Source organism: Delphinapterus leucas, chromosome 7, assembly GCF_059928025.1.
Source record: "Delphinapterus leucas isolate spDelLeu-1000000601 "Yukka" chromosome 7, BTC_Dleu_Yukka2, whole genome shotgun sequence".
Classification (NCBI taxonomy): Eukaryota; Metazoa; Chordata; class Mammalia; order Artiodactyla; family Monodontidae; genus Delphinapterus; species Delphinapterus leucas.
Genome location: NC_143135.1, coordinates 79,409,142 through 79,422,319, shown reverse-complemented (window position 1 = coordinate 79,422,319; position 13,178 = coordinate 79,409,142). Strand labels below are relative to the sequence as shown.

The 13,178-nt window shown below is 34.7% G+C and overlaps 1 protein-coding gene across 1 annotated transcript in view; it reads right to left on the bottom strand.

Annotated features, from left to right (window-relative positions):
• The window catches only part of DYNC2H1 (dynein cytoplasmic 2 heavy chain 1), a 364,877-nt gene that overhangs the window by 314,329 nt on the left and 37,370 nt on the right, over positions 1–13,178 (bottom strand). Inside the window, exons 14-20 of the mRNA XM_022560560.2 lie at positions 12,401–12,553; positions 11,485–11,583; positions 10,291–10,430; positions 9,986–10,214; positions 8,976–9,103; positions 6,263–6,378; positions 3,175–3,302 (exon numbers count right to left, since the gene is read on the bottom strand). Of these exons, the coding sequence (XP_022416268.1) occupies positions 3,175–3,302; positions 6,263–6,378; positions 8,976–9,103; positions 9,986–10,214; positions 10,291–10,430; positions 11,485–11,583; positions 12,401–12,553 (993 nt within the window). The remainder of the gene's footprint in view (positions 1–3,174; positions 3,303–6,262; positions 6,379–8,975; positions 9,104–9,985; positions 10,215–10,290; positions 10,431–11,484; positions 11,584–12,400; positions 12,554–13,178) is intronic.

The following is a 13,178-nucleotide window of genomic DNA, read 5'->3' as shown; positions in this document are numbered from 1 at the left end:
TTTTCTGTGGTTTTATCTTGTTCCTTCATCTGGTACATAGCCCTCTGACTTTTCATCTTGTCTATCTTTCTGTGAATGTGTTTTTTGTTCCACAGGCTGCAGGATTGTAGTTCTTCTTGCTTCTGCTCTCTGCTCTCTGGTGTATGAGGCTATCTAAGAGGCTTGTGCAAGTTCCTGATGGGAGGGACTGTAAATAATTTGTTATATCCTGGATTTCTAACATTTATTATTATATGCAAACTCAACTAAGACACTTAAACATCAAAAGTTAAAAAGGATAATAAAAGTGGTAATATGAAACTTAATTAAATCATGAATATAGGAAGACAATACTATAGCTGTTCAAAGTGAAGTTCTTATTATAAAAGTTCTATTCATAAGAAAATGCTAAAGAGGCTTCTAAAATTAGTGACTATCTAAAAGCATAGATTAACTAAATTATCCTACTTAACAGAGAAGGGTAAGTCATGAAAAAAAAGGTACTTAAGAAAGGGAAAACTGAAGAATCGGAACCAAGCTCCTGTATTTAGCTTCTACCTGAAATGCCCTGAGCTGTGTATAATGAGCAGTCTGTTAAACAGTCTAGGTGTAGGTCAGTAAGTGCTAAACTACTCAAATTGCTTCTAGGCCTTTTAAAGCACCATAAAAGAACAGTGTCCTATAATTTATACCTGTGCTTTTACTACTCAACAAAGCAATAAAATCCACTGAAAGATATTTTAAAATCACTGTGCATATATAATAGGCAAAAAAAAAAAATTAAAACATATCTCAATGACCAGTTTGCAATTTCTGGGCAGGATCAGTTTCACCTGAGAAACAGAAAAACAATGGACCAAGAATCTATGTTGTACTAGGAAAATCAGTGAGAGAAAAAATAGAGCAGGATTCTAATTTCCTGTATGTGAACAGAACTTAGCCTGTGAAGACATTAAAACAGTTTTCAAGTCCACCTGCATGCATTCCTACTTCTTCAAATCCACACGCCAACAGAGAGACATACCAAAACACAATTAGGTAACATCCTGCTGCTTAAAACCCAGCAATGACTCCTCAGCGCCCACAAAATCAAACCTAGATCCTTAATGTGACTCACATGACCTAGATTCTGCTAGCTCTTTATACTGTCTCGTGCCACTTCCTGCCTCACATGTTGTTCCCAACATACATCTATTTCTCATAGTTTTTGTGATGACACACTTTCATCCCACTTCATTATCAATCTCCTTAGCTGCCTCCATCTATGCTTGAACTCTAAATTTCAGAAAGCTCAAAGCTGATCCTATAACCTCTACAGTTTGTTATCAACCAGGTGATCTAGTTCAATCCTATGGCTTTAAACATCATGAATATTAAGATGATTTCCAAACTTATATCTCTAGTCTTCAACTTTATTCTAACTTCCTTATTCCTTATTCTACCTGACATCTCAATCCCCACCACTTCCAATCTCCAAACAACTCCCCTCTCTAGTCATCCTCATCTCAGTAAATGGTACCATTAGCTTTCCAGCTGCTCAAGCCAAAAACCTAGGAGACATGTTTATTGCTTTTTCTCTAAGCTCCGTCTACTTCTAATACATCAGAAGACCTTGGTGCTAACTCTAAAGTGCATCATCAATTTCTCCGGTTCTCTCCATCTCCTCTGCTACTCCATGAAACAAGCTTCCATCACCTCTTGTATACCAGTTGCAATATCCTACTAACTGGACTCTCTGCTACTATTGTCTCCCTCCAATCCATTCTTTACAGAGCAGCGAGAGTAATCACTTCAAAATGTAAACCAGACTGTATCCTTCCCTGCTTAAATCCCTGTAAGGACTTTACTTTTAGAAAAAAAACCCAAATCCTTATGATTGTTTAAAAGTACCTTCATAATCTGGCCCTTGCCAACCTCTCCAATTTCACCTCAAACCATTTTTTCCTTGAATAATATGGCTTTCTTGATAACTAAGTTTCTTGACAATATTTTCACCTATCCTCCTTAAGCATACCAAACTCCTTCTCTACCTTAAGATCTTTGTATTTGTTGTTCTGTCTGCCCCCTAAATCGCGGAATGGTTGCCTCCTTAAGTTTTTCAGGTCTCAGTGCAGATAGATGTCATCTATCTGATAAGGTATCCACAATCGCCCACTCTAAGAAACATCCCCCAGATTATCATGCACTGCTCTAGCTCCTCATGCTCCTCTCTTTTCTCTGTCCTGTCTCTGTCTCTGTCTCTGTCTCTCCCTCTCTCTCTGACACACACACACACAAACACACACACACACGAATGCAAATTTCATGAGAATAGAGCACGTTCATAGCTGTAACCACAACTCCTAGCACAATGCCTAGAATATATCAGGTGATCTATAAGTATCTGTCAAATAAATAAATGAATGAACGCCTCTGCTAAATCAAGCTAACTGCCACAGCTCATAATGCTATTCCTTCTTTAGTTATTTCCTTCTACTAGATAAGTACATTATTTTATTTGCCTTTAAATCCTCTTTATACCTTTAAGCTTTCCATATAAAAGTTTATAATTCCTTCCACCATGAAGGTATATTATTTCATTTCCCTCTAATCTATCTAATAATTTTAAGCCTATCACATAATAGGAGCATAAAAAACTTTGTATTCTATTTTGAATTATTTCTCCTCCTTCTTCTAAACATAACTAAGATCATCTATAATATGTTGTATAAAATTTTGACTTGCTTATTCTAGGCTCTAGCCTTCTAGATACTGTTTTTATGAATCCTTCACTTTTTTTTATCTTTGTCTCTAATTATGAGCTCCTCCATCATATGTGAGTGTGTGTGTGTGTGTGTGTGTGTGTGTGTGTGTGTGTGTGCGCTCCTAATTCTGCTCTAACTTCATACTTCAGCATCTTAAAAGTACAACCCTGGAAGTAACAGCATGAATTATTTATGTTTAGTTTTATTCTAATAAGCCACATCATAAAAGAGACCACAAATACTTCTGAAAATAATAATAAGCATTATTGTTACTGTTTCATTACAACAACATAACATCAGGAGTCCAGTCATGAACTGATCAATTGGGCTAGATTTTATAGACTTCCTTATAATGCAATTATATGATATTTCTAAATAGTCACATAAAATTACCTAATTTAATCATCCCCAGTACAGTAAAAGAATAAATAAATTGCTTTGTGATTCTCACCTCTGGCTTCCGTTCTTGTAGCTTACTATATTGTAAATTTGCATTACCTATCTCTTCCACAGATTGCGGCATAATTGTTAAGACTGCCATAGCTTCAGTAACGAATGTATCAATTTCATGTAAATGAGCTGAAATAGGTAACATTGAAATATAAGAAAAATTATTATTATCACGAAAAATATTTAATTACATGATTTCTAAATCAAGGAATGTTAGAAGTAATCACTATATGAAATACATTAAATCCTAAGTAGTCATTTGCTTTCATAAAGCAAAATTCAAAATGTAGAATAAGCAAAGAAATTTCTTCTCATGAAACTGTAATTGTTTTACATGACACTTAAAATTTTTGAGAAGAAATTTAAAATGTACTCAGTAAATTTTACTCAAAATTGGTAACTTTTTCAGTCTTTTAAATAATATGCTAAAACACCACAGCTTAAAGGAAAAAAGAAACACTGATATTTTGGAAAATAGTACAGGCATACCTCATTTTATTGTGCTTCACTTTATTGTGCTTTGCAGATATTGCATTTTTTACATATTGAAGGTTTGTGGCAACTCTGCATGGAGCAAGTTTATCAGTGGCATTTTTCCAACAGCATTTACTTGCTTCATGTCTCTGTGTCACGTCTTGGTAATTCCCCCAATATTTCAAACTTTTCCATTTACATTTGTTATGGTGATCTGTGATCAGTGATCTTTGATGTTACTGTTGTAATTGTTTTGGGGCACCATGAACCACACCCACGTAAAACAGTGAACTTAACTGACAAATGTTGTATATATTCTGGCTGTTTCACCTCTCTATTCCCTGAGACACAAAAATATTGAAATTGGGCCAATTAATAAGGCTACAATGGCCCCTGAGTATTCAAGTGAAAGAAAGAGTGACACATCTCTCACTTTAAACCAAAAGCTAGAAATGATTAAGCTTAGTGAGGAAGGCATGTCTAATGATGAGATAGGCCAAAAACTAGGCCTCTTGCACCAAACAGTTAGCCAAGGAAAAGTTCTTAAGGGAAATTAATATGCTGTACTCCAGTGAACACAAATGATAAGAAAGCGAAACAGGATTACTGTTTATATGGAGAAAGTTTTAGTGATCTGGATAGAAGATCAAACCAGCTACAACAGCCCCTTAAGCCACAGCATAATCCAGAGCAAGGCCCCAACTCTCTTCAATTCTGTAAAGACTGAGAGAGGTGAGGAAGCTGCAGAAGAAAAGTTTGAAGCTAACAGAGGTTGGTTCATGAGATTTAAAGAAAGAAGCCATCTCCACAACATAAAAAGTATAAGATGAAGCAGCATGTGCTGATACACAAACTGCAGCAAGTTATCCAGATGATCTAGCTAAGATAGTTAATGAAAGCCGCTCCACTAAACAACAGATTTTCAATGGAGATGAAGAAGCCTTCTATTAGAAGAAGATACCATCGAGGACTTTCACAGCTAGAGAGAAGTCAATGCCTGGATTCAAAGATTCAAAAGATAGGCTGACTCTCTTGTTAGAGGCTAATGCAGCTGGTAACTTAAGTTGATGCCAATGCTCATCTGCCATTCAAAAAAATCACAGCACCTTTAAGAATTATGTTGAATCTATTCTGCCTGTGCTCCAGAAATGGAACAACAAAGCTTGATGACAGCACATCTGTTTACAATATGGTTTACTGAATATTTTAAGCTCACTGCTGAGAGCTACTGCTCAGAAAAAAAGATTCAAAATACAACTGCTCATTGACAATGCACCTGGTCACCCAAGTGCTCTGATGGAGATGTACAAGATACATGTTGTTTTCATGCCTGCTAACACAACATCCATTCTGCCGCCCATAGATCAATAAGTAATTTCAACATTCAAGTCTTATTATTTAAGAAATACATTTTATAAGGCTATAGCTGCAACTGAGAGTGATTTCTCTGATGCATCTGGGCAAAATAAATTGAAAATCTTCTGGAAGGGATTCACCATTCCAGATGCAATTAAGAGCATTTGTGATTCATGGAAAGAGGTCAAAATATAAATGTTAACAGGAGTTTGGAAGAAGTTGATTCCAACCCTCATGGATGACTTTGAGGGATTCAAGACTTCAGTGGAGGAAGTAACTAAAGATAAGATAAAAATAGCAAGAGAACTAGAATTAGAGGTGGAGCTTAAAGATGTGAATGAATTCCTGCAATCTCATGATAAAACTTTCACAAATGAGGCATTGCTTCTTATGGATAAGCAAAGAAAGTGGTTACTTGTAATTTTGAGAATCTAGTCCTGGTGAAGATGCTGTGAAGATTGTTGAAATGACAACAAAGGATTTAGAATATTGAATGAACTTAGTTAATGAAGCAGCAGCAGGGTTTGAGGAGGCTGACTCCAATTTTGAAAGAAGTATTACTGTGGGTAAAATGCTATCAAACAGCATTGCACGCTACAGAGAAAGGAAGAGTCAATCGATGCAGCACACTTCAGAGTTGTCTTATTTTAAGAAACTGCCACGGCCACCCCACCCTTCAGCAACCACCTCCCTGATCAGTCAGCAGCCATCAACGTCAAGGCAAGACCCTCCACCAGCAAAAAGATTATGACTCACTGAAGGCTCAGGTGATGGTTAGCATTTTTTAGCAATAAAGCATTTTTTAACCAAGGTATGTAAATTGTTTATTCAGACATAATGCTTACTGCAACCTTAACAGACTACAGTATATGTAAACATAACTTATATATGCACTGGGAGACCAAAAGATTCCCACGACTCTCTTTATCACAATATTCTTTATTGCGGTGGTCTGGAACTAAACCCACAATATCTCCAAGTTATGCCTGTAGTCATTTGAAGAGATAAGGATAAATACATTATACCAGAATTACCTCCTTTCTCAGTAGCATATGCAACAAACTGATACTAGCTCACACTGCAAATAATAAAAAATGCCTTCAATTTTTAGACCTCTCAGGAGTTGAATATGGAGTTTCCTACTTTATTAAAACTACTTTAAGCATATTTTATTTCATATTACTTTCTAGATTATCTTTTATTTTAATCATCATTGAGATTCATATTTCATAACTATAAAAATGTAAAAGTGTCTTTACCCTGAATGGACTTCTTCAAAGAAAGAACAAGCACGTCAAATAACTTCTGGATGAGATCATCAATCACAGTCTTCACAGGGTTACAATTAATATTTAAACAATCTACCTTGACAGTACTGAAAAATGCCAAAGGACATATTGTGACATGAAAAAGACTAATTACAAGAAAAGAGTCTCATTATAATATGAGTTTGTATAATACATTTTACAATATCACCCAAACATATTATTGTGATCTTTAAGCACATTTAAATTTCATTTAGCAAAAATGAACACATACTAATACTAACACATACTAATACTAACACATACTAACACATACTAATATGAAGTTTTTCATTAAACAATGATTTTGTTATAATTCTACAGCTTTTAATAATCCAATGTATCAGTTTAAAAAAAAGCAGCACATTATGAATTTACTAAAGTATCAACATGAATATATTTAAATTTTTACATGCTTTACTTGTCACAGTATGTAACATACTTATTTAAAGATTTATAAAATAAATTATTATCCTGTAGTCAAAGTACAAGCAATAATGATAGGGAAAATAAAACAAACATAGAAAGTGAATATAGATTATGAAGACACTAAAGCAATAAAACATACCATTTTCTACCTATCTAATTCACAAGAATGCAATGAATTGTTAATTCATATCTTCAATCATGTGGGCAAATAGAGAACTCTCAGAACTGTTGGTCAGAGTATAAAACAATACAACTTCTGCAAGGGCAATTTACCTATATCAAGTAATTTTAAAATAGGTATATTCTTTTATCTTAGTAACTTCACTTTTAGAACTTATCCTAAGGAGATTTTCAGGGCAGACTCCAAGATTTACATACAGGTATCTTCTTCAAAGTATTAATTATAATAGTGAAAAAATAGAAGTAAACTAAATACCAGAGTGGCTAAATAAATTATTATATATCTATACAATTTAAAGTCATATTTTTGAGGACCAGATAATGACATGGTGAAATACTAATGATTAGTGTTAAATAAATAGCTGGATACAGTATGATCCAAATTTTGTAAGCAGATGTACTAATATGTCCAAAACATCAAATATTAACAGCAATTGTCATTATGCCTTTTTATATTTTAAAAAATTTATAAAACAAATGTCTCTTCTCTATTCCTCATCCCTCATCTTCCTTCAAAAGTAAGACCCCTTAATACCTCATAATATTTCCTCCTCCACATTTTGAATACCAACAACTTGATTCAATTAATTATTACTGGGTTTCTGGATGAAGACAGACGAACCTCTCTTCCTCCAGGATCTCGATTCCACCATACAACTCATTATTTCCAGATTAACATTCCTAATGTATAGCTTTGGTACTAACACGCTTCTGTTTAGAAACCTTCAACAACTAATCATTCTAACATGAATAACATCCAAATTCCCTGTTTTAGAATGTAAGACTCTCCCAAATCTGTACTTTATCTACCCCTTTCCAGAAATATCTCCTCTAGTCCCTAATAAAACATTAACCCTAATCAAATTCTCAATTAACCAACTTCTGTTTTCAGTATATAAATCCCTCTCCTGAGAGACTCTGCTTTAGCCTCCAATTCTCATTTCTACCCATCAAAATCCTAGTTCAACTATTTCTATCTTAATGAAGCTTTCCCTGATTTTGCCACAAATGGATGGGATGCCATCATCCTGTAAATCTCCATAGCCTTTAGTCCAGTCTCTAATATGGAATATAGATTATTCTATCTAGTATTAATAACAATTAATAACAACTAGCATTTATTGAGAACTTAACCTCTACCATTAATTTACATGCAAATTACTCATTTAATGGGCAAAACACTGAGATAAATAATATAGTTGTAATTGCTTTAAAGCTGAGGAAATGGAGGTTCACAGGGTTGAAATGACTGTCAAACTCACGCAGCTAGTAAGAGCCATCTACCTCCAGAGACCACTCTCTCAACGCCTGCGTGTACTTGACTTAATCATCAAACATGCTTGTCTTATTGCACTACAAGAGAGCAAGCAAATTCATCTCAGGAACTCTGTCTTCATCTTTCTACTCCCACAGGACAAGGTTTTGCATATTGTAAATGAGCACCAAATAGTTATTGAAAGAAAGAACAAATGGATTAATAAAAGTGATATTATACTTTATAGGTAATATATACACAATTAAACAAGGCCCTTCCTTCCTTCCCAGGGCTTATTACATAGAATGGTTTCAGTGATCGGAATTTCAGAGAGTGAGGGGGATATTCTGGGTTATGAAATGCCCCTCAGAAGGTCTCTTCCACATTTAGGGCAATACCCAGATGCAGCACTATCTTGTGTGCCTCCCAGGGCATTTTGAAAGGGGGCAGAGCCTTACAAAATTGGAGTCAAATGTCCTCCAGTATGCTCTCAGTAGTAGATTCTTACCATTCTTAGACTGTGCCCGTGCACATCAAATATTAGATCCTCACACCAGATCTGGAGAGAAGCCTCTTCCCCCAATCTGTCCTATCCAACTAAGTCTCAGCCAGCCGAACCTCTAGAAAAGGTTTTCTTAGTCTCAGCAATTCTCTACTCAGATGATTCTCAAGTGTCATAGCTGAGCTCTAGAGGAGGTAAGACCGATGACTGGACTTCAGTACCACTAAGTGAAGAGTACCCATACTATCCCATGGCAAGAACTGCTATGATACATAAGTACTACTTTAACTTCTGTATCATACCTTGGAAGTCGTTCTACTTCTTTCCCTTTTATTTTCAGTGCTTTAAAATTTTTCTCCCAATCATGTACTGTAGAAAGATGCTTTTCCACTAGAGCTTCCATATCAACTTGCCCAATTATAATCCATTCCTGTATAAATGGAAAACATATTATTAAAAAAATAGAATAAGTTACCATTTAAAAGATTAGAGTCCAACTATTAAAAACAATAAAAAGGGGCAAATGTGAGGTTTCAAATAAATTTCAGTTTAAGTATATAAATGTAATCATTATCACATAGCCTAAAGAATGAACAGGAAAAAAAAACAATACATAAAAATATACTGATCATAAAACTTTTTTGAAGAGACTGCAAAAAACTTTCCTTTAGATTCTCAAGTTTGATGTGTCAAAGACAGAATCACTTCTGCAAAGCCAAGAGCTACTATAGGCAACAAATCCGAAAGTATTCAGATTCAATTAATTCCAGATAAATAAAATGCAGAAGAAGCACTGCAGCGGCAGTTAAGAAACTTGATGAATTCTCAGTCATATGCCTCAGGATCAATCAAACGAGCAATAAATGCAATAGGGGTTTATCTCTGGAGAGTTAGTATGATGCACCTTAACAAAAGTAAGAAATTAAATCATCTCAATTTCATTAACGTTGAGGGCTTCCCTCCATGGATTGCTCTCAATCCAAAGAATAAAGAAAAGAATATATTTTCCTGAAAGGAATTAAAAATGACACAACAGAGTCACGTCAAATTCCAAGTTGATACAACATTCAAAAAAAGAAAAGAAAGAGAAACTAGCTTCTCAATCTTCAAAAATAGAGAAAAAAAATTTAGGGTAACATTTTTCTCATCTATAGCATAAACCTAGATTGTATATGAATTCTAAACTTTGGCTCTCTGGCTTGCATATTTTTACTTTATGCCACACAAGATAATTTGTTGATTTGTACATTTAATACTAATTCAATCAATCAGATGAATATTACAATAGGACAGAAAATTACATGTTCCATACCTTATGTTGATGTAAAACAGCTGACAATCTCCTAAACAGATCTTCTGCTTTGCTGAAAATAGTCAGAAATCCACTTGCATTTCTATCAATCATAATAGAAAAAATAGATTCATCTCCTGCCTCACCCACTCCCTTAAACTGATTAGGAATGCCGATGAATCTCTTCATTTCTCTATAATATTTAGCCCGAATTTCTTCAAAAGGAGGCTTGAATTGTAATCGTCCTTGTCTGAAAGCAAATAAATAACTTTAACATATAAATTATTGGAAAAGTATAGATTGAAAATTAGTTTAAAAAATCTTACTTGTATGTTAAGTCTATATTTATTTCTGGCAGATTCTCATTAAGTGCTTCTAAGCCCATCTGATACTGATGTTCCAGAGCTTTGTACAGTTGATGATTCCAGTGCTGTTTCCACGCATGCATGTCACTTGCTTGGAATCCCTAATATGTTATATTCACATTTTTTATTTAATAATTAGGTGGTAGAATGGGTTTTCATTTAATGCTTTCATATCACATTTGGTAAAATTATAAGCAAAAAAACCCTCATCTTAAATATCTTAAAACATGTAATTCCTTAATTGCTACTTGTATATATAAAGTCAAATATGAAAATCTCTAATCTTCGTGCTTATAAATAGTACACAAAAAGATCAGAAAAATTTTAAAAATAAAGTTAATAGTAAATGCATTTTACATATGGACTTTATTTTATGATCCTATTAAAATAACAACAATAACAGGAACAATAGTTTATTTTGTAAATTTCTTAGTCCTTTTTCAAAAATTCCCATCAAGTATAACTCTTCTATTCCCTTCACCCCCTAAATAATCCATTGCACATTTAAAAACATGATACATTTAAAACAAAAGAATGCACAGTATAGTTTACATACTTTTTTGCTTCCATATAACCATAAACATATCAATTCTAATACTTTCATTTTTATTTTTTTCTTGAAGTTCTAAGAGCTGAAAAATATATGTAAATGTTTAAGATACTTACCTCATATTCCACTAAGATCCCTTTATCACCTACTAGGTAGACTCTGTGCAAACTACTTTTGTACAGATCATCTCATATCAAAATGCATGTGGAACTGACATTTTACCCAAAAAAAAGAAAAAATTCTGAAACAGAGTTATTTCAGTCATTAGCCTTCTGCCTAAACTTAACTTTGTCACAACAGACGTAACAATCACCTAAAAGAAAACTAACAAATGATAGATATTTTAGCACCATGTCAGAGAAACTATTTACAAAGTCTAAATTGAGGGATCTGGAATTCCGTAAGACAAACAGAAACATATTTTTAAACGTAAATGCATTGCTAATTTATGGTCTTTATATATAATTCAGTCAAATTCTAAATTTATGAGGAATTCATTAGTAAAAATTTACAGATAACCTTTATGAACTTTTCATCAATTCATATATTCACATTCTGAAAAGGTCATATTACAAAGTGTAGACACAAAGTAAAACACACTTTACCTGTGCTTCTACACTTGCTAAGCCAGTTCTTAATTCTTGTAATCCATCTTTCCACCGCTGTTGCTGCCGAAGCAAATCAATGTTCATAAGAACTACCACCTATTAAAAATTAGAACATAATAATTTCAGTAGAAAATCTTGACAGGTACCACCTTACCCAAGTGATAAAGGTTAACTCAACCTATAATAAGACATATCAATACGTAATCAATGTACTGAGAAAGGCAAAATATCACTTCTGTGGTATTCCTACCAAAATTGTATAATCTCAATCTAAAATGAGAAAGCATCATATAAAACCAAATTAAGAGACATTGCAGGGGCTTCCCTGGTGGCGCAGTGGTTGAGAGTCCACCTGCCGATGCAGGGGACGCGGGTTCGTGCCCCGGTCCGGGAAGATCCCACATGCCGCGGAGCGGCTGGGCCAGTGAGCCATGGCCGCTGAGCCTGCGCTTCCAGAGCCTGTGCTCCACAACGGGAGAGGCCACAACAGTGAGAGACCCGCGTACCGCAAAAAAAAAAAAGAAACATTACAAAATAACTGACCAGTACTCTCATCAAAAGTATCAAGGTCATGAAAAACAAGGTAAGACTGAGGAGTAGGAGACGACAGAGCCTCAACATTTAAATGCAAGGTGGGATCCTGGACTGGACACTCGAAAGGAAAAAGGACATCAGTGGAAAAAGTTATAAAATTCAAAACAGTTTATTTCCTAGTTTTGATAAATGTACTATGGTTACATAAGTTGATGACAATAGGGAAAGCTGGGTGAAGGGCAAGTGTGAACTCTTTAAACTATTTTTGCAACTTTAAGTGTCAAATTATTTCCAAATAGGAAGTTATTTAAAATTATAACCTAATTACTTTTTAAATAATACTATTCATAGCTTATTAAATTTTATAAATAAAATATACCTTTTCACAAAATGTAATGTGCCATTTTCTCAGTCTTCTATTTTCAGTGGCAAGTCGTTCAGCAGCATTTTGGAGTTTTTGGATGTAGCCTTCTAATTCTTTAGGATTATTCCAAGTAATCTGTGACTTTCCCCCACTTCCTGCTTTTGAATTCTAAGGTACAACAAATGACATTTAGTATTTAACACATTTCTTTTTTTGAAAAGATTCAATATTCTACATCATTAGTCCAATTATCCCTAACACTGACGTGCAATAAAAGAGCACACAATAGTTTTTTCCATTTTATAAATGATAAGGCATTCTGCCCAGAACTGAGTAGCCCTATTCCTTCCAAGTTCTCCCTCTTACAACTAAAATACCCTGGACATAACACAACAAACAAGCATAGGAATACTAAAAGATAGAAATAAGAAGGTGGACAGCCTAGAAACCTTGGTAATTGAGGAACAACACACCTGTGTTTCCTTAATGTCTCCCTTACATCCCAGACAGTATGCTGGAGAAGCTCCAACCTGGAACCACCCCCAGAGACAGACAAAAAACCTCCAGAAGAAGCCTGTTCCCTCTGTCCACAGGACCAGAAAAACAGTGGCCTAATGACAGAAAACCTTTTTAGCAATACGCACCCTACTCCAACTTAACACCAATAGAAACCCACCCCCTTCTTCAGTTTCATTGGGACCAGGAAGTGAGCTGATCTTCCATCCCCTGCTTATGTCAGTGGGGCTTAACAGAGAGCTGAGCCTCTACCCCCATTACGCTGCAACAGAGCAGT